Genomic DNA, 16,360 nt, shown 5'->3' on the forward strand with positions numbered 1-16,360 from the left:
GAGCAGCTGGGACTTGAACTGGAGCCCCTATAGGATGCTGTGTCTGCTGTTGGAGGCTTAACCCACTTTGTGCAGTGCTGGCCCTGAAGAGATCATCTTTATCCCAGCTACGTTTGGAAACATAGAAAGGCACACTGGCCAAGTGTGTGCTGGAACGTGTGTTCTCAAATGTTGACGAGTCTTTACTGCACTGCAGCCTCTGAATGCAGCTGTCCACGCGTGATTACTAGCACCAGCCTCCTCCTGGCTTAGGTGGACTTGTGGGGCTGGAGAGGGGCTCCCACCCAGAAGGAGCGGAGTAGGAGGTGGCTGTCCCTGCGGGCCAGAGTCGGGCACTGGCTCTTTAGGCCCTTGTCTGTGAAAAGCCCTGAGGACAGTGGTCGATGCCTGTCACCACTTCTCCCCAGGGCAACACGTACCTCAGCTGTTTGTGAACTTTTCCACGTGCTTAGTAACAAGACTAAGAATTACTTTTTTGGAAACTTACCATAATTTTTCATTGTCTTAAAAAAAAGTTTTTGTTGGGCCCGGCGGCGTGGCCTAGCGGCTAAAGTCCTCGCCTTGAACGCACCGGGATCCCATATGGGTGCCGGTTCTAATCCCGGCAGCTCCACTTCCCGTCCAGCTCCCTGCTTGTGGCCTGGGAAAGCAGTTGAGGACGGCCCAATGCCTTGGGACCCTGCACCCGTGTGGGAGACCTGGAGGAGGTTCCTGGTTCCCAGCATCGGATCGGCGCGCATCGGCCTGTTGCGGCTCACTTGGGGAGTGAATCATTGGACGGAAGATCTTCCTCTCTGTCTCTCCTCCTCTCTGTATATCTGACTTTGTAATAAAAATAAATCTTTTAAAAAAAAAGTTTTTGTTAAAAGTGAGGAAGACAGGAGCCAGCACCATGATGTAGTAGACTTTTGCCTGTGTTCCTGGCATCCTATGCGGGTGCTGGTTTGAGTCCTGGCTGCTCCATTTATAATTCAACTCCTGCTCATGGCCTGGAAAAGTAACAGAGGATGGCCCAAGTTCTTAGGATCCTGCATCCACACGGGCGGCATGAATAGAGCTCCCAGCTTGGAACCAGTCCAGCTCCGGCCATTGTGGCTGTTTGGGAGGTAAACCACCAGATGGAAAACATCTCTAGCTCTCCTGTTTCTGTAACTGCCTACCTTTCAAGTAAAAATAAATATTCCCACTCCTGGTTCACCCTCCATATGCCTGCACTATCTAGGGCTAAGCCAGGCTGAAGCCAGAAACTGGGACCCACATATTTGAACCGTCAGTTTTTGCTTCCCAGGATGTGCTTTAGTAAGAATCTAGAATCAGAAACAGAGCAAGGTTCTGACCGTAGACACTCCGAGATCAGATGTAGACATCGTAAATAATCAACCATGGCAGCAAAGGCCCACCTCTCCGGGGTTTCCTGACTAGCAGGCCCCTGCAACCACCAAGGGGGTGAGGCGATGGTGTGCAGCCACAGCAAGAACCACGGGAGACAGTCTGATCAAGCATGTCCACTTATTGTAATGTGAGCACAAATGTACATAGACTAAGAAAGGGGAAGGCAGGGAGGCCTCTGCTACAGTCCTGCCACCCAACAATGGCACTGTAGTTGGCTAGAAGGCACACCTGTTTAAACCCTCCTCTAGTGATGTCATAGGTCACATACAACACTCATGGCTGGCAGGTAGGCTGTGGATCATGTATACCAGGTAGGCTGGCAGGTAGCGTGGAACACACCTGATTTCTTAGAATTGCTTGTCAAGGAAGCCAGCACAGCTCGTCCAAGGACAGAGAAGAGAGACCGGGGTGCAGCCCACCGCTCTTGCCTGTGTGACCAGGTTGAGGTCTCAGCTGAGACCGTTGTCAGGGATTCCCCCGGGGACATGGTGTGCTATGTGCCTATGGCCTCCCATGTGGGCCAAGCAGGCAGATATCCAGGGGTGATCTCCCATACCCCAGAGTCAGGCTTGTGTTCAGGAAACCATGTGGAACACAGCAATGCAGTGTTACTTATTAAATATATATGTATATAAAAGGACCGAGTGAAGGTGCTGCTGGCTGTGCAGGCCCTTGTCTGTGTCCAAGCCTGTCCTTCCAGTCGCTCTTTTCAGGGAATGCGAAGGCTTTGGCATTCCCAGAACACAGCTCCCTTGAAACGGTGGGACTCCGAACCTCCATTTTCTGGAGTGTGAAATGGGGCTCAACCCCTCCTGGTGCAGGGTGGTTGTAAGCTGGGGGGAGTGTGTGGAGCACCCGCCCCTTGGAACCAGTGGGCTGGGCGGATGTGGCCGCTGCTTTGAGGCCCAGTCTCCTCCGGCTGGAAGCCCTTTTCAGCAACGTGCCAAGCGAGTGCCCCCAGAAGAAGGCAGACGTGGGGTAGTGCTGCTTCCTCCTCTGTGGGGGCCCGCCACAGAGAGTGCTCCGGGGCACGCTAATGAGTGACACATGTCTGACAGGGGACACGAGACATCTGGTGAGGCACTCAGGAGATGGCATTTCCATCTGGAATGTGCCCAGTGGCCCTTCAGAGGCCTAAAGTATTGGTAGTTACATCAGCAGTCTGGCGCAACTCTTGGCATGCACCACAAATTGATTTTCTTACTGGGAAGGTTTAGAATTAGTTGTGCAAGAATTCGCTGCCTAATTTTGTGACACCCTAGGGAGGCTTCAGCTATTTCAAGAAGGAACTCTGTAAACTGGAATTTGTTGAAATCTTAGCATGAGCAAGATCACATCCCTATCACTCAGCAAGGGCAGGGCGGGGGGAGGTGGGTTGCTGCCCCCACTTTTCCTGCTTTTTAAATTTAAAAGGGTTGGACTAGACTGGGAGGTCTTTAAGGTGAAAAAGGTGCTGAGCTGAGCCTGATCCCCCGTAGCTGCTATCCTCCCTCCTCACCTGACCCTCGGAGCCATACCAGCCATACCGAGAAAGCACTGTGGGGCACCCCAACAGGGTAGGTACCCAGCAAAAGTGGCCTGGGTGGGTGCGTGTGCATTGCATGTGGAAGTCATGATCACTGCACCCTCATTTATTCAAGCAGCCATGCAGTGGTTCTGAACATCCTGAAAGCTTTCATAGGTGGCAAAGGCCAAAATCCTCCATCCAACAACCCTGACTTGGCAAGCTATTGAACTTCTGGGAGTCAGTGTCCCCATGTGTAACATGGCATTCTTTTTTAAAAGATTTGTTTATTTTTATTTGAAAGATTTTCAAAGAGGAAACACAGATCTTCCGTCACTGATTCACTCCCAAATGGCTTCAGCATCTAGAGCTAAGCCAATCTGAAACCAGCATCTCGAGCTAGGCCAATCTGAAACCAGCATCTAGAGCTAAGCCAATCTGAAACCAGCATCTAGAGCTAAGCCAATCTGAAACCAGCATCTCGAGCTAAGCCAATCTGAAACCAGCATCTCGAGCTAAGCCAATCTGAAACCAGCATCTCGAGCTAAGCCAATCTGAAACCAGCATCTCGAGCTAGGCCAATCTGAAACCAGCATCTCGAGCTAAGCCAATCTGAAACCAGGAATTTCTCGATCCTCCCACATGGGTGCAGGGACACGAGGGCTTATGCTTCCCAGGCCAAAGGCAGAGGGATGAATAGGAAGTGGACAAGCCAGGAAAAGAACCAATGTCCACCTGAGTGTCAGCATCATTGGCAAAGAATTAGCCTGTTGAACCACTGTGCTGACCTCTAATTGACACCTACCCTGCAAATCAGTTGTGACTCTGTAGTGAAATGAATCATAGAGAAAAATAAGCGAAGATCTGGGCCCAACGCGATAGCGTAGTGGTTTAAGTTCTCGCCTTGCATGCGCTGGGATTCCATTTGGGCGCCCGCTTTCCTGCCTATGGCCTGGGAAAGCAGTCAAGGACAGCCCAAAGCTGTGGGACCCTGCACCCGCGTGGGAAACCTGTAAGAGCTCCTGGCTCCTGCCTTTGGATTGACTCAGCTCCAGCTGTTGCGGCTGCTCAGGGAGTGAACCATCAATGGAAGATCTTGCTCTCTGTGTCTCCTCTCTGTATACCCACCTTTCCAATAAAAATAAATCTTTAAAAAAGAATAATAAGCAAAGATCTGGGAGATTCCCTCGAGGGAAGCTGTGTTTTCCAGCTCCCCGAGATGGGTAGAACACTCCTGCCTCGCCTCATCTCGTCTGGTTCTAGCAGAGACATGCCCAGCTGAAGCCTAGGCACTACAAGACCTCCTAGCACTTCCCTTTTAGCTCAGCTTGTATGGCTTAGCAGCTGGTGTTTGGACGTCTCAGTTTAATCATAGAACAAAGTTTTTATGTTAATTTTGACAGGCACGTTCTGCAGAAGTAGGACTGTTGCATCATACCTTGATGGAAGAATGTGTGACCGTCAACAGTCTCTGCGCGTCCTGTCCCTCAGCTCTCAGCACCCCCAAGAGCAGGGAGCTGGCTCTGAGGCCCTGTCACACACCTTGGCAGGCCAGTCCACACAACACCTGTCAGATCTCGAGACTGTAAAAAGGCTTACATTCTTTTATTTAGTTATTTTAAAATTTTATTTCAAAAGGCAAAGTGACAGAAATACCTCCCATCCCACTGGCTGTCTCTCCCAGTGCTCACAACAGCCATGGCTGGGCCAGGCCAAAGCCAGAGCTCCATGTGGGTTCCTATGTGGGTAGCAGAAATGCACATCCTTGGCTTTTTTTTTTTAATTTAAAGATTTATTTATTTTTGTTGCAAAGTCAGATAAACAGAGAATGGAGACAGAGAGGAAGATCTTCCATCCAATGATTCACTCCCCGAGTGAGCGCAACAATCAGTGCCAGGAGCCTCTTCCAGGTCTCCCACGCGGATGCAGGGTCCCAAGACTTTGGGCCATCTTCGGCTGCTTTCCCAGGCCACAGGCAGGGAGCTGGATGGAAAGCGGAGCCACTGGGATTAGAACCGGCGTCCATATGGGATCCCAGCACGCTCAAGGCAAGGACTTCAGCTGCTACGCCACAGTGCTGGGCCCACATACTTGGCTTTTTAAGCCAATGCCTCTCCATTGTATTAATAGGAAGCTGAATCAGAAATTGGGATTATCCAGGAATTGGAGAGACACTCTAACATGGCATCCAAGAGGCTGCTTGACCCACTGCACCGTGACACCCACCTCTTGGGCATTACGTGTTTCTGTGGGAGGCGATCCCAGAGAGATAGCCTAGATTGGTTCCGTTGCCTTGGCCCTGTTGGCCTCAGCAGTGTGTCCAGTCAGCCGAGCAGTCAGGCATGCTGTGAAAGATCAGCCTCCCTGCCCTGGCTTGTTAGCCAGTAGGTACAAGTGGACTTGATGTTTTCTTTGGTGTGCGTCTTCCTCTCCACGGGTCCCCCACCCTCACCCCGCCCCCCTCCACTGAGTTGCACAGGAAGTCCTCAAGGAATCTCCGACAGAACAGGAAATGATGTTTCCCCTATGATGGGTGCTGCGAGGAAGGAGGAGGGGCAGGAGAAGGAAGGGGTAAATGACTTGTGATTTGGCAGTTTGCTTCCTTCAGTGAATTTGATGTAAATAAAAGTCTGTGAATCCCTCAGAGCCATAGGCTGTGCGCGTTTCCAAGCACACCTGCCCTTCTGAGCTGGCCTCACCAACGCAGAGGTGAGACCTGGCCGCTGAGATCCGCCTGAGGCTGTGTACCATGATTCTGCTTGTTAACCTTCTCCTTGGACTAAATATTCTCACCAAAGATCAAAACTTCTTTTTTTATATATATATTTATTGTATTTTTATTGAAAAGGCGGATATACAGAGGAGAGGAGAGACAGAGAGGAAGATCTTCCATCTGCTAATTCACTCCCCAAGTGGCTGCAACAGCTGGAGCTGAGCCATTCCAAAACCAGGAACCAGGATCCTCTTTTGGCTCCCACAAGGGTGCGAGAACCCAAGACCTTGGGCCATCCTTGACTGCCTTCCCAGGCTACAAGCAGGGTGTGCAAGGCCACCAGGATTAGAACAGTGCTCATTTGGGATCCTGGAGTGCAAGGCGAGGACTTTAGCCAGTAGGCTACTGCGCTGGGCCCAAGATCAAAATTTCAAATTCAGTTGTTTGACTTCAGGAAATTCATTTGTTTAGAGCATGTATTTTTCCCCCGTGTGAATTCCAAAATACAATGGCTGGCTGCATGTGGAGCAGAAACCCCGAGTGGTGGTAGGGTAAATGCAACTGCACCATGATGACAGCTCGGCTGGGGTTGAACAGAAGGATTCTGACTCACTAATCACGTCACTTAGGTACTGCAGACTGTCCTTGGGGTTTGAAAGAAATGGCAGCCATAGCTCGTGGGTGCCTGGGAAGATCTCACACAGTGCTGCCGCTGCCTGAGGATGGTAGCTCCGGGGAAAGAAAAGACAAAGCTGTTTTATTTACGTGGTCTGGTGAGTGGGCCTTGCCCTTGGCCTGTGTGGGACCAGTGGGAAATAACCGCCCACTAGTGTATCCAAGAGGACCCTCACTGGGGCTGGTGGGCTTGGGGAATGCATGTTCTTTTCTGGAAAGAAGCAGATACTAATTTTACTTTCCTCCTTTTTACCTCTGTAGGGTTTTAACCATCTTTCTGTCTGTAGCATCTGTCACGCGTGTGGCGTGTTTGGAAGGGTTCCCGCTTAGCCTCGTGTATGCCTGATAACGGATGTGGATAGCCATCTCATTGTTGGTGATTACATAAACATGGCTTGCTGCTTATAAACATCTTTGTTCTGACAGTGCAGCCTCGCACCCAAGGTGTGACTGTGGCCAGTTTCTGGCATCTTATGTGATACTCGGAGGCCAGCAAATATAAAATCAGTGAGACGAACAAGTGAAGCTCTCTTTATTCAGCCAAAGAGCGGGAAGTGTTTCCAGCAGTGTGCACAGCGCTGAGCTCCCTGCCGGGAGCCGAACTGGCCCATGTTGATACTCACTTGCTTTTGTGCTTCCTTCTCTCTTCTGTGCAGAAACCAAAGCCCAAGTCCAGGCCATCCATCACCAAGGCAACCTGGGAGAGTAACTATTTTGGGGTACCCCTAACAACCGTCGTGACTCCAGAGAAGCCAATCCCCATTTTTATTGAAAGATGCATTGAGTACATCGAAGCCACAGGTAAGAGCGCGTTGGCGGGTCTGTGCTTTCTGGAGTCAGTGCGGTTGATTGGTTGTGTGGTGGAAGACTCTTCTCGGGGAAGGAGCTGGGGACAGGACAGCTGTCACACTGGTGACTGCTCTGTCCTGAGGCCATCTTGTGGCGTTGATTGAAGGTCTGGGGGCAATCCAGCCTTTGGAGCCATAGCTGTTGTGGGTCAGGCACCGCCTTGAGCTCACAGCAACCTGCCTGCCTGTGCTGCAGCCCTAGAAGCAGCCTGAGGGCACGTAGAGGGCACACGAGAGCCCTGGCCTGGGTCCTGATGCCCTGGATTTCTTAGAGCACGTGTGCAGTTGGGCCTGCGCCAGTGCTTGCTGTGGGACAAGTGCTGGAGACCAACGTGTTGATGGAGTTTTCCCTGTGGTAATAAAGCGGCTACAGTGATCAGACATCTGGTTATGCCACTGAATTTCAGCTCCACTGTCAGTGTGGTTTTACCACAAAGCCAGACTGTTGAAAATTTTCTGCTGTGTTCCTAAAACGACAAAGTGCTGTTTGTGTTAAAAACTTCTGTTTCAGTCACTTAGAACTCCATTGTATGTCTTTGTTTCTGGTTTCGTGCTGTTGTTTCCCGTGGTTATCTGCTAACTCCTTCCATGGGTATTTGAGAAGGTGCTGTAACAAGCAGATCCTAATGTGGAGTCCTGAGCATCAAAAGCTCGGCTTAGGAATGTAGGCCTGTGGGCCTGTGTCGTGGCAGAGTGGGGAAAGCCACGGCCTGTGACACCAGCATCCCGTATGAGCACTGGTTCGTGTTCCAGCTGCTTCACTTACCATCCAACCCAAGCTAACAATGAAAGACGGTCCAAGTGCTCGGACCACTGCACCTGTGTAGGAGACCCAGAAGAAATTCCTGGTTCCTGGTTTCAGCCTGGCCTGTCCGTCGCCGTTGTGGCCATCTAGGGAGTGAAACACTGGATAGGAGATGAGTCAGTCCCGCTCTGGAACTTCCAGCCTGGGCTGGGTTGAGGCGGTGGTAGATGGCAGCCTCCCCGCGTGCTCCAAACTGCAGTGGCACCTGCGGGGGCACTAGTGCCAGGTGCTGTGGGCAGCTTGCTGTCAGGATCACCGCAGCAGCAGCAGCATAGAGCTGATAGCAGCACTAGCGTGTGCTGAGGATATCCACTCCAGGGAGGAGGGCTCCCAGGCTGAAGCCCCCAACCACCCCCACCCCCACCCCCAACGGCTGCCGTGCCAGCGGGGTATTTGGGTGGCGGTCGGGGATCGAGTGAGGAGAGACCCTTGCTGTGCTCCCTGCGGCTCTGGATGCCACTCTGTGCTGAGCACCCTGCTTTCCTCCCCGCTTCATTCTGGCCCCTCTCCCTGCCAACCCCATGCCTGGAGAGGTGGTGCCGCTTTCGTGGGAGGCAGGCCTAGAGAGGCGTGTCCTTGGTGTTCATTTTAAAGTCATTTCAGAGTTGTAGGGAGGTTGCAGAGACTCCGTCTCGCCTCAGTGTTAGCGTGTGACCACGGCGGCTCTTCGGTGTCTCCTGTTCGGGTGTGTGCTCTCTGCGCAGCAAATGGAAGCTGCCGATGCCGGGTACCTTTGCATCCAAGATCACTCTCGCAGCAGCACTACAGGAATTAGTATGGATCTCTGTCATCTCGTCAACATTTTCATTTTGCCAGTTGTTCCACTGATAGTGTTTTTCGCCACAGACAGAACATTTTTGGTCCAGACCTAATCCCAGATCATATGTCCGTCGGGGGAGTTTGCTGTATGCTCTTCAGGCCCTCACGAGCTTAGTATAACACATTTTGGAGCATGCCGTCTGGCCTAGCAGTTGAGACAGCCCTCATAGGAGGGCCTGGTTCAGGGCCTGCCTCTGTTTCCAATCTGGCTTCCCTGCTGATGTGCCTAAGAAAGCCCGAGTGCTGAGGTCCCGACACCCACGTGGGAGACCAAGAAGTCCCTGGCTCCTGGAGTAGACTGGCCTAGCTCCAAGCATCGCAGCCGGTTTGGGAAATCCACCATCTCTCTCTCAACTCTGCTTTTCAAATCAAGAAGTAAATGTTAAGGGGAAAAAAAGGAAATTAGGGGAGGGGATTTAAATTTAAGAGCTGTGTGTATGTAAGGAAATGTCTTAATAATACTTCGTAAAACTTTCTTTTCCCTCTTCCTAATGTGAAACTATGTTCTAGAAATTCAACAGAAGGCAAAACCTACTTTTTTTTAAAGATTCTGCTCTTTCATTTAGTGAAAACCACAGTTAATGATTGTGCTATGTACCTTATTCTTAGCTCTCCAAATATGCACACTTTATTTTTACATAATTCATGATATGCAGTATGATCCATCTCGGAGGTTTTGCAAAGTAGCCTGCTTTGGTGAGGCAGAAGGGCCTGGAATTGACCAGCTTACCTACTCTTCTGTTTTTTTTCCAGTTGAATACAACTTAAGGACAGTAGCTTTGTGGCCCAGTAGATGAGGTCGCCCCTTGCAGTTTGGCATTCTCTGTTGGAACGAACTGCACTTCCAGTCCAGGCTCTGCTAATACATTTGGGAAAGCAGTGGAAGATGACCTGAGTGCTTGGGGCCTTGCTGTTGCTACAGGAGATTAGTTCTGGGCTCCTGGTCTTGGCCTGGCCCAGCCTCGGCACTGGACTCACCTGCGCTCAGGAGAGCTCCGTGCCTTCCAGATAAACAGGTCTAGAGAAGGACTCACTAACCATGAGTTCGGTTGGAGGACCATTTTTTTGAGAACTACTGCAACAGAGGAAGAGATTGTCTATCCTTTGATTCTCTCCCCACATGGACATAAAATGTGACTAAATTGCCAACTCCCTTTAAACACAAATCACGAGAAAAGAAGATCCTTATTTTCTCACTCGGCCTTTGCTGCTCCTGATATTTATAACCGAGGCCGTCTGCTCAGGCTCCTGCGTGGGTGTTCCCTTTTTAGGGTAGCTGATGACACCAAGTGAGATTGTTTTTTCCTTGCACCTGTCATTTTCTTGAGTTTCCTGGCCAGTTCCTTGGCTCTTTGTTTAGTATTTGTAAAGTTGGAATGTGTTCAAGAAATGGCCAAGAGGTAGCCCAGCTTGCAGACTGCTCCGCGGGTGCTGCCCCAGGCCCTGCGGTGGCTGCTGTGCTGCTGTGCTCTGGGACGCGAGGCCTGCACAGTCGGCAAGGCTGGGGGAAGGTGCGTCCCTCGCAGGGACCCTCCCAGGGACCGCCACAGAGAGCACAGTCGGGGAGGGGAGAACTGACTGAGTATTGCTGGCTCCAGTTACCGTCTATGTGGAAAATTAGCCAAGGCCATGGAGTCACCGCTCGCTTCTGTGGCAGAATGATTCCTAAGTGACAGCAAACAGCGGCCAAGCTAATTTGAGCTCTCTGGTGCATGACAGGAAGTAGCAATATTTGATTCTGCATGTTTTATCTTCCTGGAGTGCAGCCAAGGAGTGGCTCTGAGAGCCTGCCCCCAGCCTCCTGAGAAGTGATGAGGGACCTTGTCTTCACAGCTCCCAGTGACCACAGGCCCCAGCTGTGCATCCGGGCTCAGGGAGGACTGGGCCTGATGGTTAACCATGCTGGTTGGGACGCGGAGCCCACATTGGAGAGCTGCTCCACTCCCAGTTCTAGCTTCCTGCTAATATGCAACTTGGGGGCAGCAGGTGAGAACTCAGACACTGGGCCACTGCCGCCCTCAGGCAGACCTGGTCCTGCTCCTAAACTCAGCCTGGTCCAGCCCTGGCTGTTCTCCTTCATATTCTCTTTCTATTCTCTCTCTGTCTCTTCTTCCCTTCTTCCCTTCCTTCCCCCCTCCTTTTCAAATAAATTAGCAGTAAATAAATAACTATGAATCAGGACCACATTTTTTTTTTAAGATTGATTTTATTTTTATTGGGAAGTCAGATATACAGAGAGGAAGATCTTTCATCTGTTGATTCACTCCCCAAGTGAACATAATGGCCGGAGCTGAGCCAATCACAAACCAAGAGCCAGGAGCCTCTTCCAGGTCTCTCACGCAGATGCAGGATCCCAAGAATTTGGGGTGTTCTCAACAGCCTTACCAGACCAGAAGCAGGGAGCTGGACAGCGGTGTACTTTTGGGAACCCAGCCTATGGAAAGTGAGGACTTCAGCTGCTAGGCTCCTGTGCTGGGCCCTTGAAAGGCAGAGTTACAGAAATAGATCTTTTGAAACATATCCACTGGTTCATTCCCTAACTGGCCACAGTAGTTGGAGTTGGGCCAGTCATGAGCCAGGAGTTTCTTCCGGGTCTCCCATAAGGGTGCCAGAACCCAAGCACTTGGGACATCTTCCACTGCTTTCCCAAACCGTTAGCAGGGAGCTGTATCAGAAGTGGAGCATCAGGGACTCAAGCTAGTGCCCAGATAAGATGCCAACACCGCAAATTCTGGCTTTTCTCACTGCACCATGGCACAATCCCATCAGGGCCAGATTTCAGTCAGGGCTTTTTACAGCTAAGAAATGCTCATGTTCTACCGGAAGAATGCCCAGGTCAGGCCTGAGCGCCTATCCCCAGTGGATTGGGATCTTGAACCCTCTCAGGGCGCAACATGCCCGAGTATCCCTCTTCGACGCTACACATCTCAGTGTCTTGTGGCCTGGTAAGGCTGTTGAGAACTGCCCAAAGCCTTGGGATCCTACACCCGCCTGGGAGACCCGAAGAGGCTCTGAGCTCTAGACTTCAAGTCAACCTTGGCTCCGTCCACCGTGGCCACTTGGGGAGTGAATCATAAGAAGGAAGATCATCCTCTCTGTCTCTCTGTATATGTGACTTTCCAAAAAAATTAAAATAAATCTTAGGCATGGTGCCCTAGTGGCAAAAGTCTTCACTTTCAACACGCCAGGATCCCATAGGGGCACCGGTTCTAATCCCGGCAGCTCTACTTCCCATCCAGCTCCCTGCTTGTGGCCTGGGAAAGCAGTCGAGGACGGCCCAGAGCCTTGTGATCCTGCATCCGCGTGGGAGACCCAGAAAAGGCTCCTGGTTCCCGGCTTCGGATTAGCGCAGCACTGGCTGTTGCGGCTCACTTGGGGACTGAATCATTGGATGGAAGATCTTCCTCTCTGTATATCTGCCTTTCCAATAAAAATAAATAAATCTTTTTATTTTATTTTTTTTAGATTTATTTATTTTTATTACAAAGTCAGATATACAGAGAGGAGGAGAGACAGAGAGGAAGATCTTCCGTCCGATGATTCACTCCCCAAGTGAGCGCAACGGCCGGTGCGATGCCAATCTGAAGCCCTAGGAACCAGGAACCTCTTCTGGGTCTCCCATATGGGATCTCCCACATGGGTCTCCCACACTGGTGCAGGGTCCCAAGGCTTTGGACCGTCCTCGACTGCTTTCCCAGGCCACAGGCAGGGAGCTGGATGGGAAGTGGAGCTGCTGTGATTAGAACTGGCGCCCATATGGGATCCCGGTGCGTTCAAGGCGAGGACTTTAGCTGCTAGACCATGGTGCTGGGCCCAAAATAAATAAATCTTAAAAAAATTATCTGCCATCACATCTACTAGACTACTTCCCACTCCTCTTGCACAGTTACGGAGCAGTCCTGTGCTCTGGCTTTACTCAAGCGCCTGGCACTCGAGGGGTCACAGCATGGCTCGGTGTGGCTATGTGCAGGGCTGGCCTTGCTCTCCGGGCAGCACCTCACTGTGCCTCCTGCTGTAGCCACGTGTCCTTTATTTTATTTTATTTTATTTCATTTCATTTATTTTTTAATTTTTTTATTTTTTTAAAGATTTTATTATTATTGGAAAGCCGGATATACAGAGAGGAGGAGAGACAGGAAGATCTTCCATCCGATGTTTCACTCCCCAAGTGAGCTGCAACGGGCCGGTGCGCGCCGATCCGATGCCGGGACCAGGAACCTCTTCCGGGTCTCCCATGCGGGTGCAGGGTCCCAAAGCTTTGGGCCATCCTTGACTGCTTTCCCAGGCCACAAGCAGGGAGCTGGATGGGAAGTGGAGCTGCCGGGATTAGAACCGGCGCCCACATGGGATCCTGGTGCGTTCAAGGCGAGGACTTTAGCCGCTAGGCCACGCCGCCGAGCCCTTCATTTTTATTTTTATTTTTATTAACTTTTGTTGGAAAGGCGGATATACAGAGAGGAGGAGAAGAGACAGAGAAGAAGATCTTCTGTCCTATGATTCACTCCCTGAGCGGCAGCAACGGCTGGAGCTGAGCCAATCCAAAGGCAGGAGCCAGGAGCTTCCCCCAGGTCTCCCACTTGGGGGTAGGGTCCCAAAGCTCTGGGCCTTCCTCAGCTGCTTTCCCAGGCCACAAGCAGGGAGCTGGATGGGAAGCAGGGGGCCACCGGAACTAGTACAGGCACCCATATGGAATCCCGGTGCGCTCAAGGTGATTACCCCAACTGCTACACCATTGCGCCAGGCCCAGGTCCTTTATTTTTTTCTTTTCTTTTTTTTTTTTTTAAGATTTATTTATTTACTTTTATTACAAAGTCAGATATACAGAGAGAAGGAGAGACAGAGAGGAAGATCTTCCATCCGATAACTCACTCCCCAAGTAATTGCAATGACCGGTTTTGTGCTGATCCAAAGCCGGGAACCAGGAACCTCTTCCAGGTCTCCCACACGGGTGCAGGGTCCCAAAGCTTTGGGCCGTCCTCAACTGCTTTCCCAGGCCACAAGCAGGGAGCTGGATGAGAAGTGGAGCTGCCGGGATTAGAACCGGCACCCATATGGGATCCCGGTGCATTCAAGGCAAGGACTTTTAGCTGCTAGGCCATGGTGCTGGGCCTGGGTCCTTTATTTTCTTTTCTTTTTTTTTTTTAAGATTTATTCATTTTTTATTACAGCCAGATATACACAGAGGAGGAGAGACAGAGAGGAAGATCTCCACCCGATGATTCACTCCCCAAGTGAGCCGCAACGGGCCGGTGCGCGCCTATCCAAAGCCAGGAACCTGGAACCTCTTCCGGGTCTCCCACGCAGGTGCAGTGTCCCAATGTATTGGGCCGTCCGCAACTGCTTTCCCAGGCCACAAGCAGGGAGCTGGACGGGAAGTGGAGCTGCCGGGATTAGAACCGGCACCCATATGGGATCCCAGTGCGTTCAAGGCGAGGACTTTAGCTGCTAGGCCACGCCGCCGGGCCCCGGATCCTTTATTTTCAAACCCTTTGCTGCAGATTCTGCAATGGAGCGGTGACCCGCCTGGGACCGCAGTGCTTCCACTCAGCAGGTAGTGTGTGTAAACAGAGCAGGGACTTTGGATAGGCCTTTCCACGACAGGAAGCATGGCCAGGTCCGGCCTGACCTCCCCACGTCAACGGCGTGGGGTTCTGAAACCCTGGGTTCAGAAAGACATAATGTTCCTGACACTCATGAAGCAGTGATTGCTGGGATGGGCATTGTAGCCCCGCACGTTAAGCTGCCTCTTCCAACATCGGCATCCTGTGTCAGAGTGCTGGTTCAAGTGTGGCTGCTTTCAGTCCAGCTGCTTACTGTTGTTCTGGGTACGCAGAGCGTGTGGGCCCCTGCCGTCTTCGTGGGAGACCCATGTGCAGTGCATGGCTCCTAGCTACAGCCTGGCGCAGATCAGGTGTACAGATCATTTAGGGAGTAAACTAGTAAATAGAAGATTTCTGTCACTTTCCCTTCAAATACATATATCTTTGAATTTTTTTAAATTAAAATAATTAGCTATCATCTTGCTGTGCAGCGGGGAGGGTGGCACACGTTGTTGAGCTGTTACTGAACGTCCTGAGCTCCCTCGGTGTGTGAGGCACCGTGTGTAGCGCAGGTTGCCCTCCTGACACCTGATGTCCAAGGGTGGCGGAGACATTCACACCAGCGCATAAGTCATCAGGCAACCAACATTACTGGATTTTGAAATCCTTGGAGATGAAATGGCTGATACTACCAAGTATGGGTGAGGGTGGGGGCCAGTTAGCACACTCACACACTGCACGCAGGAAGAATCAGCTTGGCAGTCTGCAGCAATGTATCCCATTTGCTGCGTGTTGTGTATTCACTCAGCAAAACCCTTCCAGGTTTTGCCTCAGAGCGGTGAGGACAAGGGCACACCGACATGCAATCTACTGTTTGTAGCCACGTTCGAGAGGGCCTCCAACTGGAAGCTGCAGGTGCCTGGACAAATGATGGTGTCTGCCCACTGGACTAGGGCTCAGTGATCAGTGTGTCCACTGAGAGTGAGCGCAGCCGGATGTGCAAGACCGCCAGCTGTGGTCCTATTTCCATAAAGCCCCAGGAAGTGCAAACATCCCTAACAAGAGGAAGCAGATCACTGGGGACCTGAAGATTGGTGGCAGAAGAATTGTTTTTAAGAGGCCTAAGAAAACTTTGCAGGCGTCTGTTGTTCTGGCAGATAGAACCTCCACTTGGGTGCTGGTGTACCATTTGGGTGCTAGTTCAAGTTCCAGCTGCTTCACTTCCCATCCAGTTTCCTGTCAGTGCTTCTGGGAAAGCAACAGAAGATGGCCCAAATCCTTGGGCCCTGACATCCCCAAGGGGGACCTGGAAGAAGCTCCTGCCTCCTGACTTGGGTCTAGCTCAGGGGACAGATGATCTCTCACTCTCTGTAACTGCTTTTCAGGTAAATAAGTTAAATCTTTAAAACAACAACAACAAAAAAAAACTTTGAGGGGGTATGATGAGAATATTTCCTTTCTTTATTATAGAATTAACTTTGCTCATGTTTACACATTTCAAGATGATGTAATTATATACTTTAAATATAGTTTGTATAGATAAAGTATGCCTTAATAGCACTTATTCTTTAAAAATTAATTATTTAGGCCCGGCGGCGTGGCCTAGCGGCGAAAGTCCTCGCCTTGAAAGCCCCAGGATCCCATATGGGCGCCGGTTCTAATCCCAACAGCTCCACTTCCCATCCAGCTCCCTGCTTGTGGCCTGGGAAAGCAGTTGAGGATGGCCCAAAGCTTTGGGACCCTGCACCCGTGTGGGAGACCCGGAAGAGGTTCCTGGCTCCTGGCTTTGGATCGGCGCAGCACCAGCCATTGCGCTCACTTGGGGAGTGAATCATTGGATGGAAGATCTTCTTGTCTCTCCTCCTCTCTGTATATCTGACTTTGTAATAAAAATAAATAAATCTTTAAAAAACACATACAAAAAGCAAAAAGAAAGGAGAAGATAGCCCAACTGCTTGAACTCTGCCACCTGCATGGACTAGACCATTGCAAACTTGGAGGAGTGAGCCAGCAGACAGAAGATAGTTGTCAGTGTGTCTCTGTGCTCTCTTTCAAATATATGTA

The 16,360-nt window shown here is 50.9% G+C and overlaps 1 protein-coding gene across 1 annotated transcript in view; it reads left to right on the top strand.

The window, feature by feature from the left end:
• Positions 1-16,360, top strand: part of ARHGAP35 (Rho GTPase activating protein 35) — a 57,100-nt gene that overhangs the window by 10,789 nt on the left and 29,951 nt on the right. Inside the window, exon 2 of the mRNA XM_004597039.3 lies at positions 6,941-7,085. Coding sequence (XP_004597096.2) covers positions 6,941-7,085 — 145 coding nt within the window. The remainder of the gene's footprint in view (positions 1-6,940; positions 7,086-16,360) is intronic.

This window comes from Ochotona princeps, chromosome 16, assembly GCF_030435755.1.
Source record: "Ochotona princeps isolate mOchPri1 chromosome 16, mOchPri1.hap1, whole genome shotgun sequence".
NCBI lineage: Eukaryota > Metazoa > Chordata > Mammalia > Lagomorpha > Ochotonidae > Ochotona > Ochotona princeps.